This window comes from Cricetulus griseus (assembly GCF_003668045.3).
Source record: "Cricetulus griseus strain 17A/GY chromosome 1 unlocalized genomic scaffold, alternate assembly CriGri-PICRH-1.0 chr1_0, whole genome shotgun sequence".
Lineage (NCBI taxonomy): Eukaryota > Metazoa > Chordata > Mammalia > Rodentia > Cricetidae > Cricetulus > Cricetulus griseus.
In genome coordinates, this window is record NW_023276806.1 from 31,938,886 (window position 1) to 31,957,170 (window position 18,285).

At 39.3% G+C, this 18,285-nt stretch overlaps 1 protein-coding gene across 3 annotated transcripts in view; it reads right to left on the reverse strand.

Moving 5' to 3' along the window:
- Positions 1–936: 936 nt before the first annotated feature.
- The window catches only part of LOC100752268 (calcium/calmodulin-dependent protein kinase type II subunit delta), a 244,069-nt gene continuing 226,720 nt past the window's right edge, over positions 937–18,285 (reverse strand). For 2 of the 3 annotated variants that reach the window (XM_027395664.2, XM_027395667.2), the window contains 5 exons: positions 12,551–12,626; positions 7,590–7,684; positions 5,578–5,806; positions 4,294–4,382; positions 937–3,023 (listed from right to left, as the gene is read on the reverse strand). In XM_027395664.2, the coding sequence (XP_027251465.1) occupies positions 4,316–4,382; positions 5,578–5,806; positions 7,590–7,684; positions 12,551–12,626 (467 nt within the window). In that variant the 3' untranslated portion in view covers positions 937–3,023; positions 4,294–4,315. The remainder of the gene's footprint in view (positions 3,024–4,293; positions 4,383–5,577; positions 5,807–7,589; positions 7,685–12,550; positions 12,627–18,285) is intronic. The other variant, XM_035450695.1, reaches the window with a different exon arrangement.

Sequence of the window (18,285 nt, forward strand, 5' to 3'; positions counted from 1 at the left end):
TTCTGATATTATAGCCATATACCACCATGCCCAATGATGTCCAACTTAATACATGCCAAATAGTATTCTAGGCATTTTGTATTTATTATTTCTTATCATTTCTAATCCCCAGGATATTTTAATTTAATGTTTATAATTATACTAATTTTATAGTTATTGAAACCGAAGTTCAGAAAGAAGAAGCAACTTGCTTAGAATAGCAAGATAATGATGACAGAGCCTAAGCATTCCAACCCTGGACTGCCTAACCTCACCTTGATGTTGCCATGCACAGTATGCCTCAGTTCAACAATTATTTATTAACAGTCTCTTCCTTCCTTGCCCTGGTTTGGCTGGAGGGGTAAAATGATGAATGCAGTTCTGTAGTTCTGTACAGACTTTTCCACCACAGTAAAGACAATGAAGAGATACACTGTCAAAGCAATGTGGCTAGCAGGAACAGTGAATGAAGACTACTGTGCAAGTCACGACAGAGCAAACAAGAGCCTAGAAGCTGCCAAGGAGATTCACTGGAGGAAGTGCAAATCAATTCTGAACCTTAATGAATGAGTGAAGGTTTGGGTTAATTGAACAAAGGAAGAACATTCTAGGTAAGAATGTAAATCACATGAATGGACATGAGAAATTGTATGTGGTACTTTCACTAATAGTGCTTTTACCATCTGCAATAATGGAGATGAATGGCGGATTTGTGTTAGCTGAGGGAGACATTCTAGCAGTTTTGTAAGTGGTGAATGAAAGTGTATACATACAGAAGATTTTAGGATACTCAGTTGCCAGCTACTTTCCTTTCATCTAAGTTTTCTATGGAAAGACAGCAGTGTTGTGTGCAAAGCTGTTCACACAGCTTGCCATTGTCACAGCAAGTTGTGTGTCCTTGGTAGTGGCCAGCACCTCACGTGTGTATAGTTTTCTTAAGAAATAAAGATGAACACGTTGTCAGCAGAAATCACAAATTTATTAACTCTTAAATATATCAATCAGTCGTTTACCATTATGGCAAGAAATATATACAGTGTCCATGGTAATCTGCAGTGTTTTCAAAACAATGGAAGATGATGAATGTGTGATTCCACTGTGCTGGAGAGAACAAATCACAATTTCCTCACATCTTAGTGCAGAAGACAAACTGGATCTATGGTAATACTTCAACACCACATGCTAAGTTAAAAGTGTACAAAAAGAAAAAAAAACATTCTACCGCTATTTGTGTTTTTAAATACATGTATGCCACGTAGATTTGCTTCACAAAAAGATAAAAAGAAATGAAAAAGGGAAAAGTGAGGCCATTAACGTTTTTCACAGATCTCATTGGCAGGTTAACACGGCTCAATACGTTTACTGTATATATTCATTTTAAATATATATTGTTTTAAATCATGTAATTATCAGAAAAGCTTCAACCCATCTATCATACATTCACTAGCAACAATATCTAAAGTGATTAGCAATCAATACCAAAAGGTGAAATGAGAAAAAAGAGGGGAGAGGGTGTTTTAGTTTTGCTTTTTGCCTCTGCTTTAAAAATAGGTTTCTGAGGACTGTGGGCAGCTATGGTTGGAGTAATGCTGATAGAGATTCCATGCATGGCAAAGCATTTCAGCACAGAGAAACAGCCTCACAGGGACTGAAACAACAAAGAAGAAATGAGAACCACAAAGAAAACTGGGGCATTTCCTTTTCCTCTTTGTTTTAATCGGGAAAAACCCTGGCTCCTAGCAGGAAGATGACACTGTGACTCAAGAGAGAAGCTAGAACTACATAGTCACAAAGATCAAGTTCAAACACTATGAGGATGGGGAACATCCCTCATTTTACTAGCTAGTGAGAGCGAGGCAGTAAAGGCCCTCACATCACACACAAGTGCTCTGCATGCCACTCTGGTCTCCCTCCACTTGGTCTTTAGGCAATTTTCCTAGTTGGTAAAGAACCAGGAAATTGTTGGAGGCTCTTACTGCTGTTAGCATAATTCCACTGCTTTCCAAATAACTAGGATACCTATGCCCAAGTGGTAGCCTAATCTGAATTAAAAACCTTTATTGAAAAATCTCCTAACAACTCCACAGGCCCTGAAGAGACAGGAAGTGCTAGTTTTAGCTTCCTCCAAAAGACCTTTATTTTTATTTTTATCTTCATATGCAAATTCTATTATTTTTACACACTACCAGGTATAGAAAGCAAGACAGAGAGAGAGAGAGAGAGAGAGAGAGAGAGAGAGAGAGAGAGAGTAAGAATGGGGAAAATTAAAGCAAACAAATGGTATAAAATGAAAATAAAAGACAGATTTGAGAAAGAAAAAACAAAATCTGTGCCAAGTGTTCAACTGAACTGTACCTATATGAAAGCAATCAAATGAAGTAAATGACATAAAAATTTTCCAGTATACAGTTTGACTCAAATCAACATGGCTTTGATGGCAGAAGAGCAACTGATTCATGTTCCTACAATCACACAGAATTTTGCTCACATAACCATTCCATTTACACAACACCAACTCTTTCAGAGAAAACCCATCCATTTCTACCAGGATCACACCAGGAACTGAAGATATATATACATCTTAAGATGTATATATATCTTAAAAACAAAAGAATCAAACCCCAAATCCCAACAAAAAGCCCCAAAAGATTAATGTCAGCATTCTAAAAAGATTTACTTTTCTGTCACAAACTGTCATTTAGAGAACAATAATTTTAATTAAATCTTCTAAATCTTGGCGTTAACAGAGAAACCTGATGGATTAGTTGAACTTGGAATATTGTGGAATTTTCTTGTCTGACCTCCCTCTATAGTTTGCCAACAGCAATTTAAGTTTGCATGGAACATCCCATCCAGTAGCTGGAGTGTAAACAATGTATAGGAAGGAATATATGATAAGATGATGCGTCACATATGCATTACATGTAGAACCTTCACAACTTCATGCACTCAGAAACATGCATGAAGAGGAGGAGAGGACGTCCCAGGATTACCCTCCGGGTGCCTTGAGAACAGAGTGCAGAAGTGGCACTGTTGAAAATTAGCTGAAAAGAAGGAAGAAATAAATTATATCATTTTCTATAAAGAACCAGACTTTTGGCCACAGATATTACTAGGGTACAAATTTATAATTAAGCTAAAGTTTAGATTGGAAATGCTTTGTATGAGACCTTTGACTGTGATCCCTGGAAAGTAAATACACATGTTTAATCAAGACAATCAATAGTATCTATTTGTTAGATACTATTGTGTCATACAAATACTTCATATGAGATCTTTGGCTGTGATCCTTGGAAAGTAAAATACACATGTTTAACCAAGGCAATCAATAGTATCTATTTGTTCAAACAAAGCTAAGCTTAAAAAAAAAAAAAAACCAGAAGGGGTCACAGGCTTCAAACACATTATTAAATATAAATATGTTTTATGTATTTCTATTTACTAGACAAATTTAATACATTCATATTAGTGTTGGGTTGGAACAGAATCAAAGTTCAACTTCACCCTGTGCTTTTTAAGCACATTATGTTTAAATACCTTGGGAAATCAAGCTTAAAAGTCAGTTCCAAAAGGAATATAGTCTCGAAAGTAGAGAAACAAGGACTGTTCTTACTCAGTTCTTTAAAGCAATAACCAAGAGCACTGTTTCTTGAAGGCTTTGTTCCATCTTGGCTTGGGGAAAATATAAAGAATGGCACCTACTCATGCCTGTACCCCAATGACAGTTTAAGATACAAATCTACAGAAACAGCAGCACAGGCATGAATTTAACTTCAACCAACTGTGCATTATCTGAATGATCTCTTTTGTGTTTGTTTCAAGTTGAGTTTGACTTTCTGTTGTGGCCCACCGTCACTGGGCTAGCAACATTACATCCAGCGAGACACCATGAGCTCATGTACATAATAACCCCAGCCAATGGCTAACAGACATTGCAACTTTCAAAAGACAGCAACACACCAAAGGATTTCACACTTTAATAGATCCTGCTTTGGATAATTGAAAGTTGTCTGCATTAAGCCAGATATAACTGGCTTTTGATGTGAGAACTCCAGGATGCTAAAGGGATGCAATCCAGCTGTTGGAAAAAGGTCCTTCTTGGCATCTTTTACCTTTCAAACAGTGGTGATATAATAAAATAAACACTAGAATTAAGGACTCATGCAAAGCCATATGGGTTTTCGAAGACCTCATATATGTTTCAGAGAGTAGACTGCTGAGCGAATGTCCACCAAGGGAAGAAGATCACCAGCCATGCAGCTCTTCCAGCATTAGCCCCCATCACACAGATCCATGGGGCAGGATGCTACTTACAAGACCCAAATGTGAATGGTTTTCAGATGTTTTGCCACAAAGAGGTGCTTCCTGAGAAGTTTTCTTTCCCATTTGGAATACAGGGTGGCCTATTAAGAGAAGCCCCATTTAAGCCACCTGGCATAAAAGGAAGTTTTCTTAAATAGGCTCTATCCCTTAACACTTCAGAGAACTGCAGAGAAAACTGGACCTTGATCCAACACAATGTATCCATTCTATCTAGATTAGCTGGCAATTTGTGGTGTACCTCTTTGGGGTAAAAACCACAGTAATGAACTTTATTTCTTCTCTACTCCTTTTGTGTCTTCTTTTTGATTACATAGCCATGTTTTTTTTTTTTGTTGTTGTTGTTTTTGTTTTGGAGGGTATTCAACCTATTTTTGGTTGTTATTGGGCTTTGTTTTTGTCTATATTGATTCTTTTTATTTCTTTTTGTATATCCAACAGTGCTATATAGTGACTAAAATTACAGAGAAGACCTTTGAAAATCACTGTTGTTGATGAACTAATACCAAACAGAGAAGTTGAAATGGCTTTGCTGAAGTGTGTTGAGTGGCTGTGAGAACTAGGCTCCACACCCTACATCTTGAAATAGTAACAGGGGGTCCTGGAAAGAGATGATTAATGTGTCAGGCTTCACCTGATTTTGTTTATGCTCTTCTTTGGCATCTAATTTTACTGATACAATGATTCCCCATCATTCCCCTTTTCTCCAGTAAACCAGCCTATAGTATTGGGCCCTGTTTTCTAATGTTTCTAAAGCTTCAGCATTGTAGCTTCGTGATGATTCCCTGGTTTGGATGCTCTCTCTCTCTCTCCTGTAGTTTCCATTTCTAGATCTCCAAATTTTATTCCTTGTGTGAAATTTTGCTCAGAATTCAGTCTTTCATACAGAGTATGGATGTTTTGGTGCATTGGTTGTTCATTGCACCCAACTCTAAAGTCAAGTACATAGTTTATTTTTTCCATGGTCTTAGTGATTTATTGCCTTCCTAATCAGAGTGTATGTTTCCTGTGGAAAATGCCTTTTCACCTCACCTTGTATCTAGCACAGAAGAGGCACCTACAAGATGTGTTGTGAGTTACCTGTCTGATTATTATTATTATTATTATTATTATTATTATTATTATTATTTTATCTGTCTGTTGGAAATGAAATAGGACATCTGAGGAAGAATACTGAGATGAGAACATCTGATATTTTCTTTTTAAATGTTGCATTCTAAATTTCTAAATTTACTACTATGGGCACATTAACAAATATGACAGCCTGGAGACATTTACTTGATGGGTACTGTCGGTGACCCCGAACGATGAAAGTGAACATTCTGCCACTTCCCATCACGGCGGTGCCACACACGAGTCTCTTCCGACTGCATCGTCTTTGGCATTCCACTGCCGTCCATGTATTGTGTGAGCCGAATGTATGCTATGCAAGCTGCATCATCCCCCACCAGGTGCACGTGAGGGTTCAGGATGATAGTGTGGATTGGTTTATTGCTTTTGGACAAAGCTGAAAGGGAACAATATAAAAAGAACATAAATTAAGGTCTTACATATAGCAAACTGAAATCAGTATTAACTGATATAAAGGAGGAATAGTGTTCATCCATGCCTTAATTCACTATTTGCACCAACTGAGTGCTGGGTATTGTATAAAGTAGAAAAAAAGAAACAAAAATAGATGATTTTCATTTTCTTTGATCTCCTTGAGAGGCAATTTGTGCTGCTCAGGAAATTTTGATTGATGAGGCTGAAAAGCTACACAGATGTACTTATCATGCAAGGGCTAGAATCAGGAGCTATCCTATGGAGACAGTTGAAGAAACCCTGAGCAACTCTTGTCTTTGTGTGAAGGACCCTCTGGGGCAGTTGGCAGGATGAGTTGAGGTGGTATTTCTGTAATTAGGATGTGGGATGAGGAAGTATCTCAAGTGTCAATTTTAAAATCACCTTTTCCCTGCATGGATTTGTTTCTGCATCATATCACCTGACTCTTCAACTTGGTCAGAATGTATTTGTGATCAGCTCGTCAAAATTCCCAGTCCACCACTTGATCACCCAGCTGGTTATTAATAGATGTTCCTCATCAGGCTCCAACATCTGGTGTTTGGATAATAGCTATACCATTTCTAATCACTTGATCAAGAGATTCGTGGATTTTCAAAACAATTCCTATTGATGGTGTTTTGTACATCAGAATAGGCCCAGTTATTTTAGCTGTTATCCAAACATGCTTCTCATTCTCAGACAATGCCTATTTAAACTACTTAAATTGTTAGTGACATAAAAAGAATACCCTATTCTGGAGAGTACACAGTTATGGACAATAACAGTGCATAATGTAATGTTGAAATGGGTGAAATATTAACAGGATAATAAACTATTTTACTAGAAATGCAATGGTATTGATTGACAGGCAGATGAAATATATGATGCCTTCATCAAAATGCTGAAATACACAGAGTATGAAAATATTTAACCAAGACTTGTTAACACAAATTAATTTGCCACTACCTATTACTGCATGTTTGTTTGCAAACAGGTAACACATACAGAAAAAAGAGAAACTCAGGCACTAAAAACACATGTAAAGGAAGACTTGTCACTGTTTTTAATCACCAGAAGGGAACCTATTTTCCCTAATTATCATACAGTTCCTCCTTCAACAAGACCTTATGGCAAAAAGACTGGATTCCTTTCACCCACCACGGAAGTACAATGCAAAATGTAAGGCTGTGAAGACTAAGTGAAATGACAGAGGGAATCCCTGTTAAGACTAGGCCTACGGCTTGATTTTATCTTCATTATGTATTCTGATTTGCAGAAACTGCTTTGGAAATATGTATGTTTTCTGAAAGATATAAATTTCCTCTGAGCCACTAAGATATTAGGACCTTTGCAATCTGAGTGGAAACACTTACTGATTGCTCATCTTTGTGCATACCATAATTTGAAAGTGACCACTACACTTTCCAGCAGTATTCGTCCATTGTAAGTATCAAGACTGTGGTTTTTCTTCCCCATATTAACCATGTTACAAAAAGTCGAAGTAATACATTTCTATAACATTATATAGCTTATGTTGTCTATTCACTCAGTCCTAATGGGTGTTTCCATATTTTCCAAAACATAATGGGCTTTTAGGTCTGAAGTGGATATATTTCAGTTCCCCAAAAGAACAGTTTCATGGTGGACATACTATTGGTAAAAATCCCCATTGCAGAAAGAGCCAAAGAGTCTGTGAGGCTGGGAGAAGTTCTAGGAAAAGTTGGTAAAGAACATAGAATAGCTACCATTTTCAAAGTAGAATCTGTGGAAGTCCATCCCTTCCACTAAGTTGCCCAGAGCTTCAGGTTCAAAGGCAGTGAGGCCTGGATCACAGATTTTTCTGCAGTGAGAGAAAGTATTCATGAGTAAATGTGCTGACAGTTTGGTTAATTCGTGTCTAAGCATTCTTGTTTACAGTCAAGGAAGGAAAGAGATTCTAAAAATCATCCCAAATAGGAAATTTCTACCGTGGACCTTAGCAAGGTAGTAAAAAAGCAGAATCCAAAATGTCATTTTGTGGAGAACCCCATAGAGGTGCAAAACCAAGCTAACTGGTCCAAGCATAATCGTCTCCTTTCTAACATGCTTGCTTTTTTAATCCCAAAAGTTGATTCTTTAGTTTTCTAACATTTGCCTTAAGTTTCTTATGTTTCAAGTTTTTTTTTTTAATTTTTTTTCAAGTTTTTTCAAAGTCCTTTTAAAGCATCTTTGGCTTTGGAAATAAATAGTTTTTGGAATGATTTTAAGGGACCCACTTTCTCCATCCTCCTCAAACATCCATACTGTAACTGACTTGAAGGGTATGATGGTGGTCTGAATTTCCTGGGAATGTCCACAAGATTACATAAAGCATGTGTTTAGAGATTATTTTACTTTGGAAACAAAATTAATAGTTGCTTCAAAAGGGTATAATAGTTTTCTTTTTTTTTTTTTGAATGTGTTAAAAACATTTATATAGTCACACAAATAAAATTACACTTCATTTTTCCTTACCTAATCCTGTTTTTTAGGCTCAAACTGGTTTCTAGACATAATAATTCTAAAAACGATTCCTGGAGCTGTAAGGGTGGCTCATAGGAAGAGAGTTGAAGCAGGACTGGGGAAAGCAGAGAAACAGAGCAAAACTCCTGCCTCCCACCTCCCAATGGCCGTCACCGTTTCCCTTTCTACCTAGATAACTTTTCATTTGTCCAGAGCTCTGTTCCTGATTTAAGAAGGAACATATTCCTCCACCCACCCACCCCTCACTGGTGACTGTCCCAAAGAAAGAAACTCTCCTTGCTCTACAAGGAGAAATTCTTGCTATATTCTGGAGCTCAGAGTCTCAAGTGTTCTGTGGAAAGGTCACCTGTGGTTGCAAGAACAATGGTTCCAGGCACTGAGGAGAAGAGGAAAGTAGCTAGTGTGCTTTCCCGGAAACCTTTACCCAGCTCGAACTAACCAACAGAGCATTTGAAATACACCATACCAACAGGGTGAGCCTTGACGGTATCACCCAAGTTCCTTGACTCTTACCAGTTGCTGCCACCTCCCAGCCAGCTAATAAGGCATCTTCCTTAAGAGGGGTCAGTGTGCATCCTCTCCATTCTACATCAGTACTTACATATATTGAAGTCACTGAGCAAAGCTGAGTTGCACATATGTCTCCTGGTGGGTTAAGGACACATCATCCCCACATACAGATCTTGCCATTTGCCGCTCTCACCTACTGCCCTGTTCCCCACAAAGAGGCCAACAAATTCACCTGACCTGTTGATTTCCTAGGCTCTCATTCGAGAAAGGTCCCTGTCGCACCTGGAGGAAAGGACCCCATGTCGCAGAAGCACCAAGAAAACTCTAATTAGACAGGCCTTGCTGACCCTCCCCCGTACTCATTGCCACCAGCTCGGCCTCCCTTTTGTCCAGCCATACCATGGCAGGACTGCCCTCTCTTCTTCCAACCTAAGCATAAGACTCCTCCCCCCTCTTTGAGTTTTTATTTATAAAGGCTCTTGGGGGAAAGTGGTAAACAAACAAACCTTAAGTAAGTTTGTACACTGTCTTCTTGTTTATATTCTGCCCTAGGGGCCTCAAGCATGATCTTAACTTTGGGTGAAGAAAGCACCCAAAGTTAAATAAGTTTTGAGGTATACCGCTTTTGTTCCATGACACCCACTGAGAGAAACACATGGGGCCTATGCCCTTCCTAAAGCAGTCATTTCAAGAAGTTTCTTCTACTCCTTCATCTCATCCTGAGCTAAGGAGGAGATAGGACTTAGCACATTTGGGACCATTTAGCGAATTAGTGTTTTCCTTCTCACATGATCCAAGATGGTGGAGGGCCCATAGAATCTCTCTCTTACCCAGGTCTCTGTTACAGTGAGGAACCAGCTTGCCCCCATCTTAGGCTTGAAAGCCATCTTATAATAAACAGAAGTTAGGTCCACTTTTGTATCATTAAATATGATTCTCCCTTGAATAGGTTTCTTTTTAATTGAGCAAAGGGGTATGTAACTCTAAACTATTCACAAGAAACCAATGGGTTTTCTTTGGAGAAATTTACTTATTCAATCAAGAACTATTAAACATAAACTATAATAGAAAGCAACTCAGACCCAATACTAAAATAGAAATTAATACAAAATGCTTCAAAGGCTGGTTATAATAGATGGAAACGATATAAGAAGGAAAGAAAATTGGAGCTGGGTTTTTCAGAATGAGTGAGAGTTTTGCAGGTTTTTGAAAGGTCCTCAGTTGCAGGAGGGCAAGAAGGACTCTGAGTATAAATAAGAGGATTTGGACCCATTTATTAATTTGCTGCAAAGGAGAAATGCATGGGTGGGAGCCCATTTAATGCCAAATGGACATGCTCAATACTGGAGAGAAACTTTTAACTGTTCATCAGGAAAACAAATTTGCAAGCCTAACTCCCTACAGTGTAGCACAGTTCATAGAACATGGTGCTGGCAAACCAGGCATGGTGGTGCACACATGTTATTCAACAGAAGTCCCAGGCCAGTTTGGGCAACATGAGTCCCTACTTCAAAAACCTAAACCAAACACAAACAAAGGAATGCAGAGTGGTTGGCCTGGGAAGAACACTTTTAAGTCTCCAATTACAGCAATAATCCTTTGTGATGAAGGCAGTGGTAGAGGGGAAATAATGAACTTTGTCTCACACTGCCTACTGAGCAGGTATTTTAAGCTCAATTCAAATATATATATATATATATTTAATTTCTTCCTTAAGAGTGAAGTGGGAAGAATAGTGTTCCTATGGCAACAGAAATTGATTCTGCCAGGTATTATTATTTCCTCTATAAAATATGGTTTAGGGCCGGGCGTTGGTGGCGCATGCCTTTAATCCCAGCACTCGGGAGGCAGAGGCAGGCGGATCTCTGTGAGTTCGAGGCCAGCCTGGTCTCCAGAACAAGTGCCAGGATAGGCTCCAAAGCTACACAGAGAAAAACCAATATATATATATATATATATATATATATTTATATATATATATATGTATATATATTGTTTAGTTGTCAGTTTGTGAACCCAAACTTCACACTACCTCACATTGGCTCTGAGATCATAAAATGTATTATAATGAAGCTTTTAAACTCACCTGGCAAAGAAACAATATATTTGAACATATTATTCTGTTTCTTTCTCCTCTATCATTCATTATCATATCTATCTATCTATCTATCTGTCTATTTATGTCTATCTATCTTCTATCTATCCCCTATCTATCATCTATGGCTATCAATTATCTATCCATATATCTATCATCCATCCCCTGGTCCCAGGTTTCCAATTAATAAAGACTTACAATACTCTGGACCTCTTGGTCAGAGTGGTGCTGTGAGCAAAGCTCAGGGACCAGCTGCCAGAGTCTCAACAATAAGCTTTAGAAAGGAAGTAATATTGCATTATCCAGGGGCCTGAAAGTACACATCTAGACTAAATGACAGGCCTCTCTAGGCAAGGATGATGTGATATGCTAATCAAGACACTGAGTTATTTAAATATCCTGCTTTAAACTGTGTGCAAACAGGAAGTACCTTATACTACTGGCTACAATTACACCCTGTCGGGTGAAACAAAAACAAGACACAACTTTTGTCTTCCACAGGAGAGCTTTCCTATTCTTTAGAGATTCATAGAGGTCAAACAAGGTTGGAATGGTAAAAAGAACGAAAGAGAGCAATTTGCTCATGCACATATTTATGTAGGGGACATGAGCAAGCCGTATTCATTTTGTCACTTATATTTTTGTTTACTAATGGTCAGTTCATATCCTTTTTTAATTCTGTTTCTTTCCAATCTTATCCACAGTATAAAAACTAACTTTGAACATTTTGTAAATGCTTTTCTAAGTTGTTTCTCCATTAGTTTTGTTTTTGGCTTTTAAAATTAGTGCTGTATACCAATTTTATCAGTCGGGATATTAGTTTATCTTCACATTTATGATCATTTTTCTTGCTTTTAAACTTAGAAACATTTTCTAATTAGAGATTAGAATCAATCCCTTTCTTTCATTTTATTTATTTATTTATTTAATTATTTTTGCATTTAACACTTTCACACAGTGTGATTATGTAGTAGGGAAAAATGGATTTACATCCCCAAATAGCTTTGCATTGACCCTTCATTTCTTATTAATAAAATGTCTTATTTTTCTCAAGCATAGTGACTTCCTTTACATAAAATGTAATCCAGAAGTCTATAAATATTTAAATTAGCATAAAATCCTCCTCTTGAGTCAAGAATCCCCTTAACAAAGACACACTCAACAGATGCAGATGGAGTTGAACTTGATTGATCGACCAATGTGAGAAATGCTTGACATCAACATTTATTTTCCTTTTTTGTCCCAATCCTTGGCAGAACTGCAAAGGAACAAATTTTTTAACCCACTTCTCTACTTTCCTTGCCTGCCTGGATTTCTCTGATGCCCTACTTTCACTAAGAACTGTGGGTGATTACAAAGAAATAGCATTCACAAAGCCATTCCCTGTCCTTAGATAAGAAGTTGAGTCATCTCTCTGAAATCTCAAACAAATTATTTCTTGAGTGCCCTTTGTCATTTATATGACATAAAGCAGTTGTCAACATGTTAATCAGGGGTTAAATATGCAGAACTTCAGATACCTCAAAAAAAATACAATGGCAGAGAAAATTTTCTTGCCCAGTGTATGGTAGCAAAGCAAGCTCGTCTGTCTCTACTCACGTATAAGCTTCGAAGTCCCCATTGTTGATAGCTTCAATCAGTTGCTCAGTGACTTTGATGATCTCCTGCTTTCGAGCTAAAAGCAAAGATAGAGTCAGATGAGAACAAAGGACAAAGGCCACACTATTGATGACTACCTTATATTCCATCCTAGAGCCTTCATCCAGTAGCTGATGGAAGCACAAGGAGACACCCACAGCTACACACTGAGCTGAACTCCAAAATCCAGTTGCAGAGAGGGAGGAATGATGAGCAAAGGGGTCAAGACCAGGCTGGAGAAACCCACAGGAACAGCTGACCTTAACAAGAGGAAGCTCATGGACCCCAGACTGATAGCTGGGAAACTAGCATAGAGCTGTTCCAGACCCCCTGAAAATGGATGTCAGTTTGGAAGTCTGGTTAATATATAGGACCTCTGGTAGTGGATCAGTATTTATACCTAGTACACAAATGGACTTTGGGCGCCCACTCCACATAGAGGGATCCTCTCTAAGCCTAGACACATAGGGAGAGTCTAGGCCCTGCTCCAAATTATATGATAGACTTTGAGGATCCCCCATGGAAGGCATCACCCTCCCTGGGGAGCAGAGAGGGGATGGGATAGGAGTTTGTGGGGAATGGGAGGAACGGAGGGAGAGGAAACTGGGATTGACATGTAAAACAAGCTTGTTCCTAATTTAAATTAAAAAAAAGAAAAGATATTGGTCAACAATACAGCTGCATTGGTTAATGAGGGTATCATGTGAACCATCTCTCCCAGAGAAAGATGGTTGTTCCTTTTGTACCATCTTTAGCTCAAAAACACCTATGTCTCTGAGGGGCACTTATTAGCACAGAGGTCCCACCCCAGATCAGGAGGTTAAGAATCTGGACTTTATCAGGCCTCTCGGGTCTTAGGTCTCAGTCATCTAAGAGGCACCACTCCATCTCATTTGGTCACAAACAACAGATACCAGGAAGGCTGAATTCACTTTTGCTACCCTTATCACCATGACTTAGAGAGCAGTTTTCTGTTCTCAATTAACAAATATGTAACCAAAAAAGTTAGGTTATAAAAATACCAAAGAACCAACAGCCAGCTTAAAAGTGAAGATGGTATGTTGACATCCAACATTAGGTGGCTTCTTAACATCAGGTCAACCTGCCTGACTCTTCCAGGAGAGGGCACCAACACTGTGATAGGCCATTGTATTTAGGTAAATGACCATCAGTAAATTCTTTAAATTGAGACGGAGACATAGGAATGGTGCAAATGTGGGCAATAAGCAGACAGACGCCCCTTGCAAAACTATTAAACCCAACCAACATCATTAGTGTTTTTTTCCTACCTAAAATTTGTAAAATTGTTAATGGTTGGCCTGGCTCAGGCATCACCCTTTCAGCAAATTTCTGCTTCAAATGTCCTTACCCTCTTCTTGAATACCTGTAGTTCCTGAGCTGTCTCCTGGGTATCTCTGATTGCTCCTTAAGTTAAAGCTCATGGTTTGTTTAGTTACTATTAAGCTTTGTTAACTGTGTCAGCTGTGCCCTCCTATTTAAATAGAAAGTTCCTTGTGAGCAAAGAACATGCTATTTCTTTGTGTTGCTTACGAAACTTTTGTTCAATAAAACAGATGTTAAATGTATTTGTGAATTTGATGGATTGAGAATACTGATAACATTTTTTAAATTTCAGAATATCACTTAACTCATGAAATTATGTTCAAAAATTAATATTTATTATGTTTAATTATAAATTATGTCAAAGTATTAAGTTGATTAGGTTTTGTTTTAGGATCACTGTACATCACTTGGGGGGTCACAAAGTCATTTTCAAATTTTCTCTGTGAGGCATTGTGACATTACCATTCATCACGAGGATGCTACACTTTGTTTTGAATTCTTTATTGAATAAAGGAACTATTTTTTAAATGATCTGATCTTCATGTTTTAACAAAAACTTTAGGTGTGCATTCACTTTCAAAATCCAAGTTATCTAGGTGAAAAAACTTATAAAAATTAATCTGTAAAATTCATTTGACTCTGTTAAGACTGTATGATACTATCCCATAACAAATATAGTAGTCAAGTATCTTATAGAATGCCTATTAGATTTGCCCATAAAATGGCTACTAACAATGTAAATGTCAATGATATAAAAGCATCACTGTTAGGTGCTTCACAGTAGCTGTGTAACTTCTCACTTGTATGCAAGAACAGCACATGGGTGTTTCCAGCTCCTCGACACACTCATAGTGTTTGGTTTTTCTTTTCTGGTTTGACTGATCCATATGAACTATATAGTCATTCTCAGGACATATTGATGGGAGTGGTAACAGTTATAGTTCTGCAGCAGGGATGCTGCCAGTGGCACTTTCAGTTTAGGCAACAGGTGATTCATCTGTCCGTGGGCCTTGGCAGTGTGAAGCTTTGGCAAAGGTCCATGACAGCTAACCTGATTCTGGAGTCTGCAGGGCACCGTGAAGAGCCTCTCACAAAGGAAAGGTGTAAGAATGTGACTGCCAAAGCTCCCTACCCACACAAGACCCTCATTTAAAACTAACAGCGTTTGCAATAAGTCATGTGACTGGTTGGAAAACTATAATTTGCAAACAACACCAATCTCTTAAAACTAAAAAGACGGAGGAAATAAAGATCAATGCCCAATGTTGGTTATGTGACTTTAGTAGGCTGGGCAGTTCACAGGGTGTGCAGATATGTGGAACAGTTCTTGAGATCCCGAAAAGCCCACATCCTCTCACAAGTACATGATGGAGTCCAGAGCAGTAGCAGTGAGTGGCCATTTTTCGCTCAGAACCACAGTTGCTCAATACTTCCTGGCTCTGGGAAGTTTTGCTACAGTGGCTTAAGTTTGCTTTTGCATTATCAGAGCCACGCAAAGTGTCTTCTATCATAGTTCTCATTCTCGGAAACAATGGTTTCGAGCTGGCCTGGCCAAAAAACAAAGAGACAGTTTCAAAGCAGGATGCTTCTGTGCTGTATCATCCTGGAGACAGCGTGAGCCCTGGCTTAGGAGGGGCCCGTAAGTCAGGAATCTCTGAAGTGTTCATTTCCTTCAGGCAAAGGCGTGTGAGTGAGTCACAGTTGGGCCTGGCACATGACAGCTGACTCTTGGAAGGAAAGCAGAAGGCTGGAAATGAATCACTTGTGTACAGTGCTCTGGGGTTCGAAGTTAGAGCTGTTGCCACAAGCTCAACATCTGACCTAGGGTGTGTGGGGTGGGGTGGGTGCCAGCTAGCTCTCCCTCAACAGCAACACGGCTAGGGGACAGTCACTGTGCCAGGTCCTTGGCTAGCTGTTTTCTATGAAGAAGGTGGGCTTTTTGCTCTCTTCTTCTTCCTTAAGGTAAGAAGTGGTGGTCCCAGAGGCAAGGTGGGGAATATTACCAAGGAGAAGGAGAGTACATTATAACATTCCCTGCTTGCAAGATGCCACCAATTTACTCTTAGAGAGAAGCCTGCCAGTCAGCAGGACCCAAAGCAGGTATTTGAGGATTTCCAGCTTGGGAAATGAGAAGGGAAGAGAGCAAGCAGGAAATATGATCGATCCACATCCTCTGAGCTCTTTCCAAGCAGCCATACAAACAACAAACACATTGGGTGTGTTTTCCTACCCACATTCACAGTTCCTTTGACATCTTTATTGATATAAAGAAAAAAAATATTTGGTCCCTTGGCTGAGAAAGTTGATACAAGTAGACTAGACATCTCAAAGTTACTTTCTTGTCTGGTGAGGACAAAGAGAATATTGGAAAAAACAACCGATTGGTAAGCATCAGGTTACTTCAGGGTTACTTCTGTGCAAGAACTACAGCCAAGAAAACTTCATTATTGTTTGGTAAAGAACCTGCAGCTTGAAGGTACAGGTGCTGGAATAGACCAGGTACAATGAGCAGCTTGTGAGAAATTAGGCCAGGCACCAGGTCCCTGCAGAAGTCCCCTAAAAAAAACCTGACAGCCCTGACTGTGAAGGTTAGAGCACACAGATCCAGCAGAGGGTGAAAGACAGCCCCACGCCATGGCAACTACAGGGTAAGTCTGTGGTCCTACCAGAACCTGCTTTCTTCTCTGTGCCCCTTAGCACTCAGACTAGGCCAGACTAAATTAGGTGGGGTGTAACTTTCTCTACCCAGCCCTGGGAAAACCTACAGAACCAAGGAATTCGTTTGTTCTGGTTTTCTGAGAGAAAACTAAGGTGTCTATATCTCTTTTCAAGAGCTCAGTTGTGTCGTAGCTGGAGGTGGTCTCTCCTACTCCTCCACTCTAGGTTTCTAGGCAGGCTTTTGAAGGGAAGAACTTTTCTCCCCACATGTTACCTCTGGTACAATGCAGTGTCTCTCCTAATGCTCCCCCAAAGATTTTGTGCCCACCCCCAGTGGTGGAAAGGCTCTCCTGTGTGAGTGACTCCATTATTCTTTTGAGCTCTGTCTGTTAGGGTCTAGCAGAAACATCGTTATCATCACAGGTACTCCTCCTATACTGTGATTTCTTCCATAGTTCTTTCCTTCAGTACTCTAAAGATTATTTTAAAAGCGTCACTTGAATATTTCATGCACTCCAAATTCAGCTACCTCAACTAAGCTTGCCAAGTTCCACCACCACCAATGAGAGGAGACAGGCAGGGTGTTTTATATTATGAGAACACATCTGTACTTCATATTGTGGAAAGAGACTGTATATGCACAACGTAAACATCTCAGCACCTACACACTGCTAAAGGATTGTTTGAGATGGAGTTACCTGTAACAAGCTGATGGCTTAGACAGAATGCAGGTCTCAAGAGATAGTACAAACCGACGTGTACAGACCTGCTGATGAGGGAAAGTGCAAGAGGGACTGCACAGGAGACACGGGAGAGAAGCTCCAAGGCTGTGAATCTCAGAAACAACATAGGTCACTAGACCAGAGGAATGAGATAGAAGCTACTCACTTCCTTGGTTCTCAGCTCTTCTCAGTGGAATCTGCTGGCTGGAGACAGTTGCAGGTCTAGCTGTCATTGCAATAGTGATTTGCTGCCTTCTCAGGTCACTGACACTGAAGAAAGCATAACTTACAGATTCTGTTCATTGGCTTTGTGGTGGCCTGCAATAGGGCCACCATATTCTAGTTACACAGACATAATTGGTTTCCCATGGATCTCTGTCAAAATGTATAAACAGCAAAAAGCCTGAGAACCAGAGGGAATATCCTATCCTTCTATCTAGTCCATCAAATTACATTACTTTCGTCATTTAGAGTTCTACATTGGTCCACTTCTCCAGCACCATTCTGAGGTCAAGAACTCTTCCCTGTCCAGGTTCCCTACCATCCTTCCTAACTGAGTTTCTGTGAATAATGAGCTCTTCACCTATCTCCTTGTGAGACATTCAGATGATTACACGCTTATATCTCTTTAGAGAATGTTCCCTTTGAAGTCTTCTATAATCTTTTCATTGTTGTTAGCATTCAAACTGAGACTGTAAAACTTCTCACAGCCTCGATCCTTCCCATCTTCTCAGACCTAGTCAAAGAATCTCACAATGCTCCCGGAAAAACTCAAAATGTCCACACCTCCACCAATTCCCAGCCCTGCGCATGTGTTGTCTTCTTAGTGAACTATTTCCACATCTGTGTTTCTGCGTTTGTTGTCTTATACCAAATGGTAAGCCCCGAAATCTTGTACACACAAGTAACACTAAATGAATGGGGCAGGTTGATTTGTGTGTGTGTGTGTGTGTGTGTGTGTGTGTGTGTGTG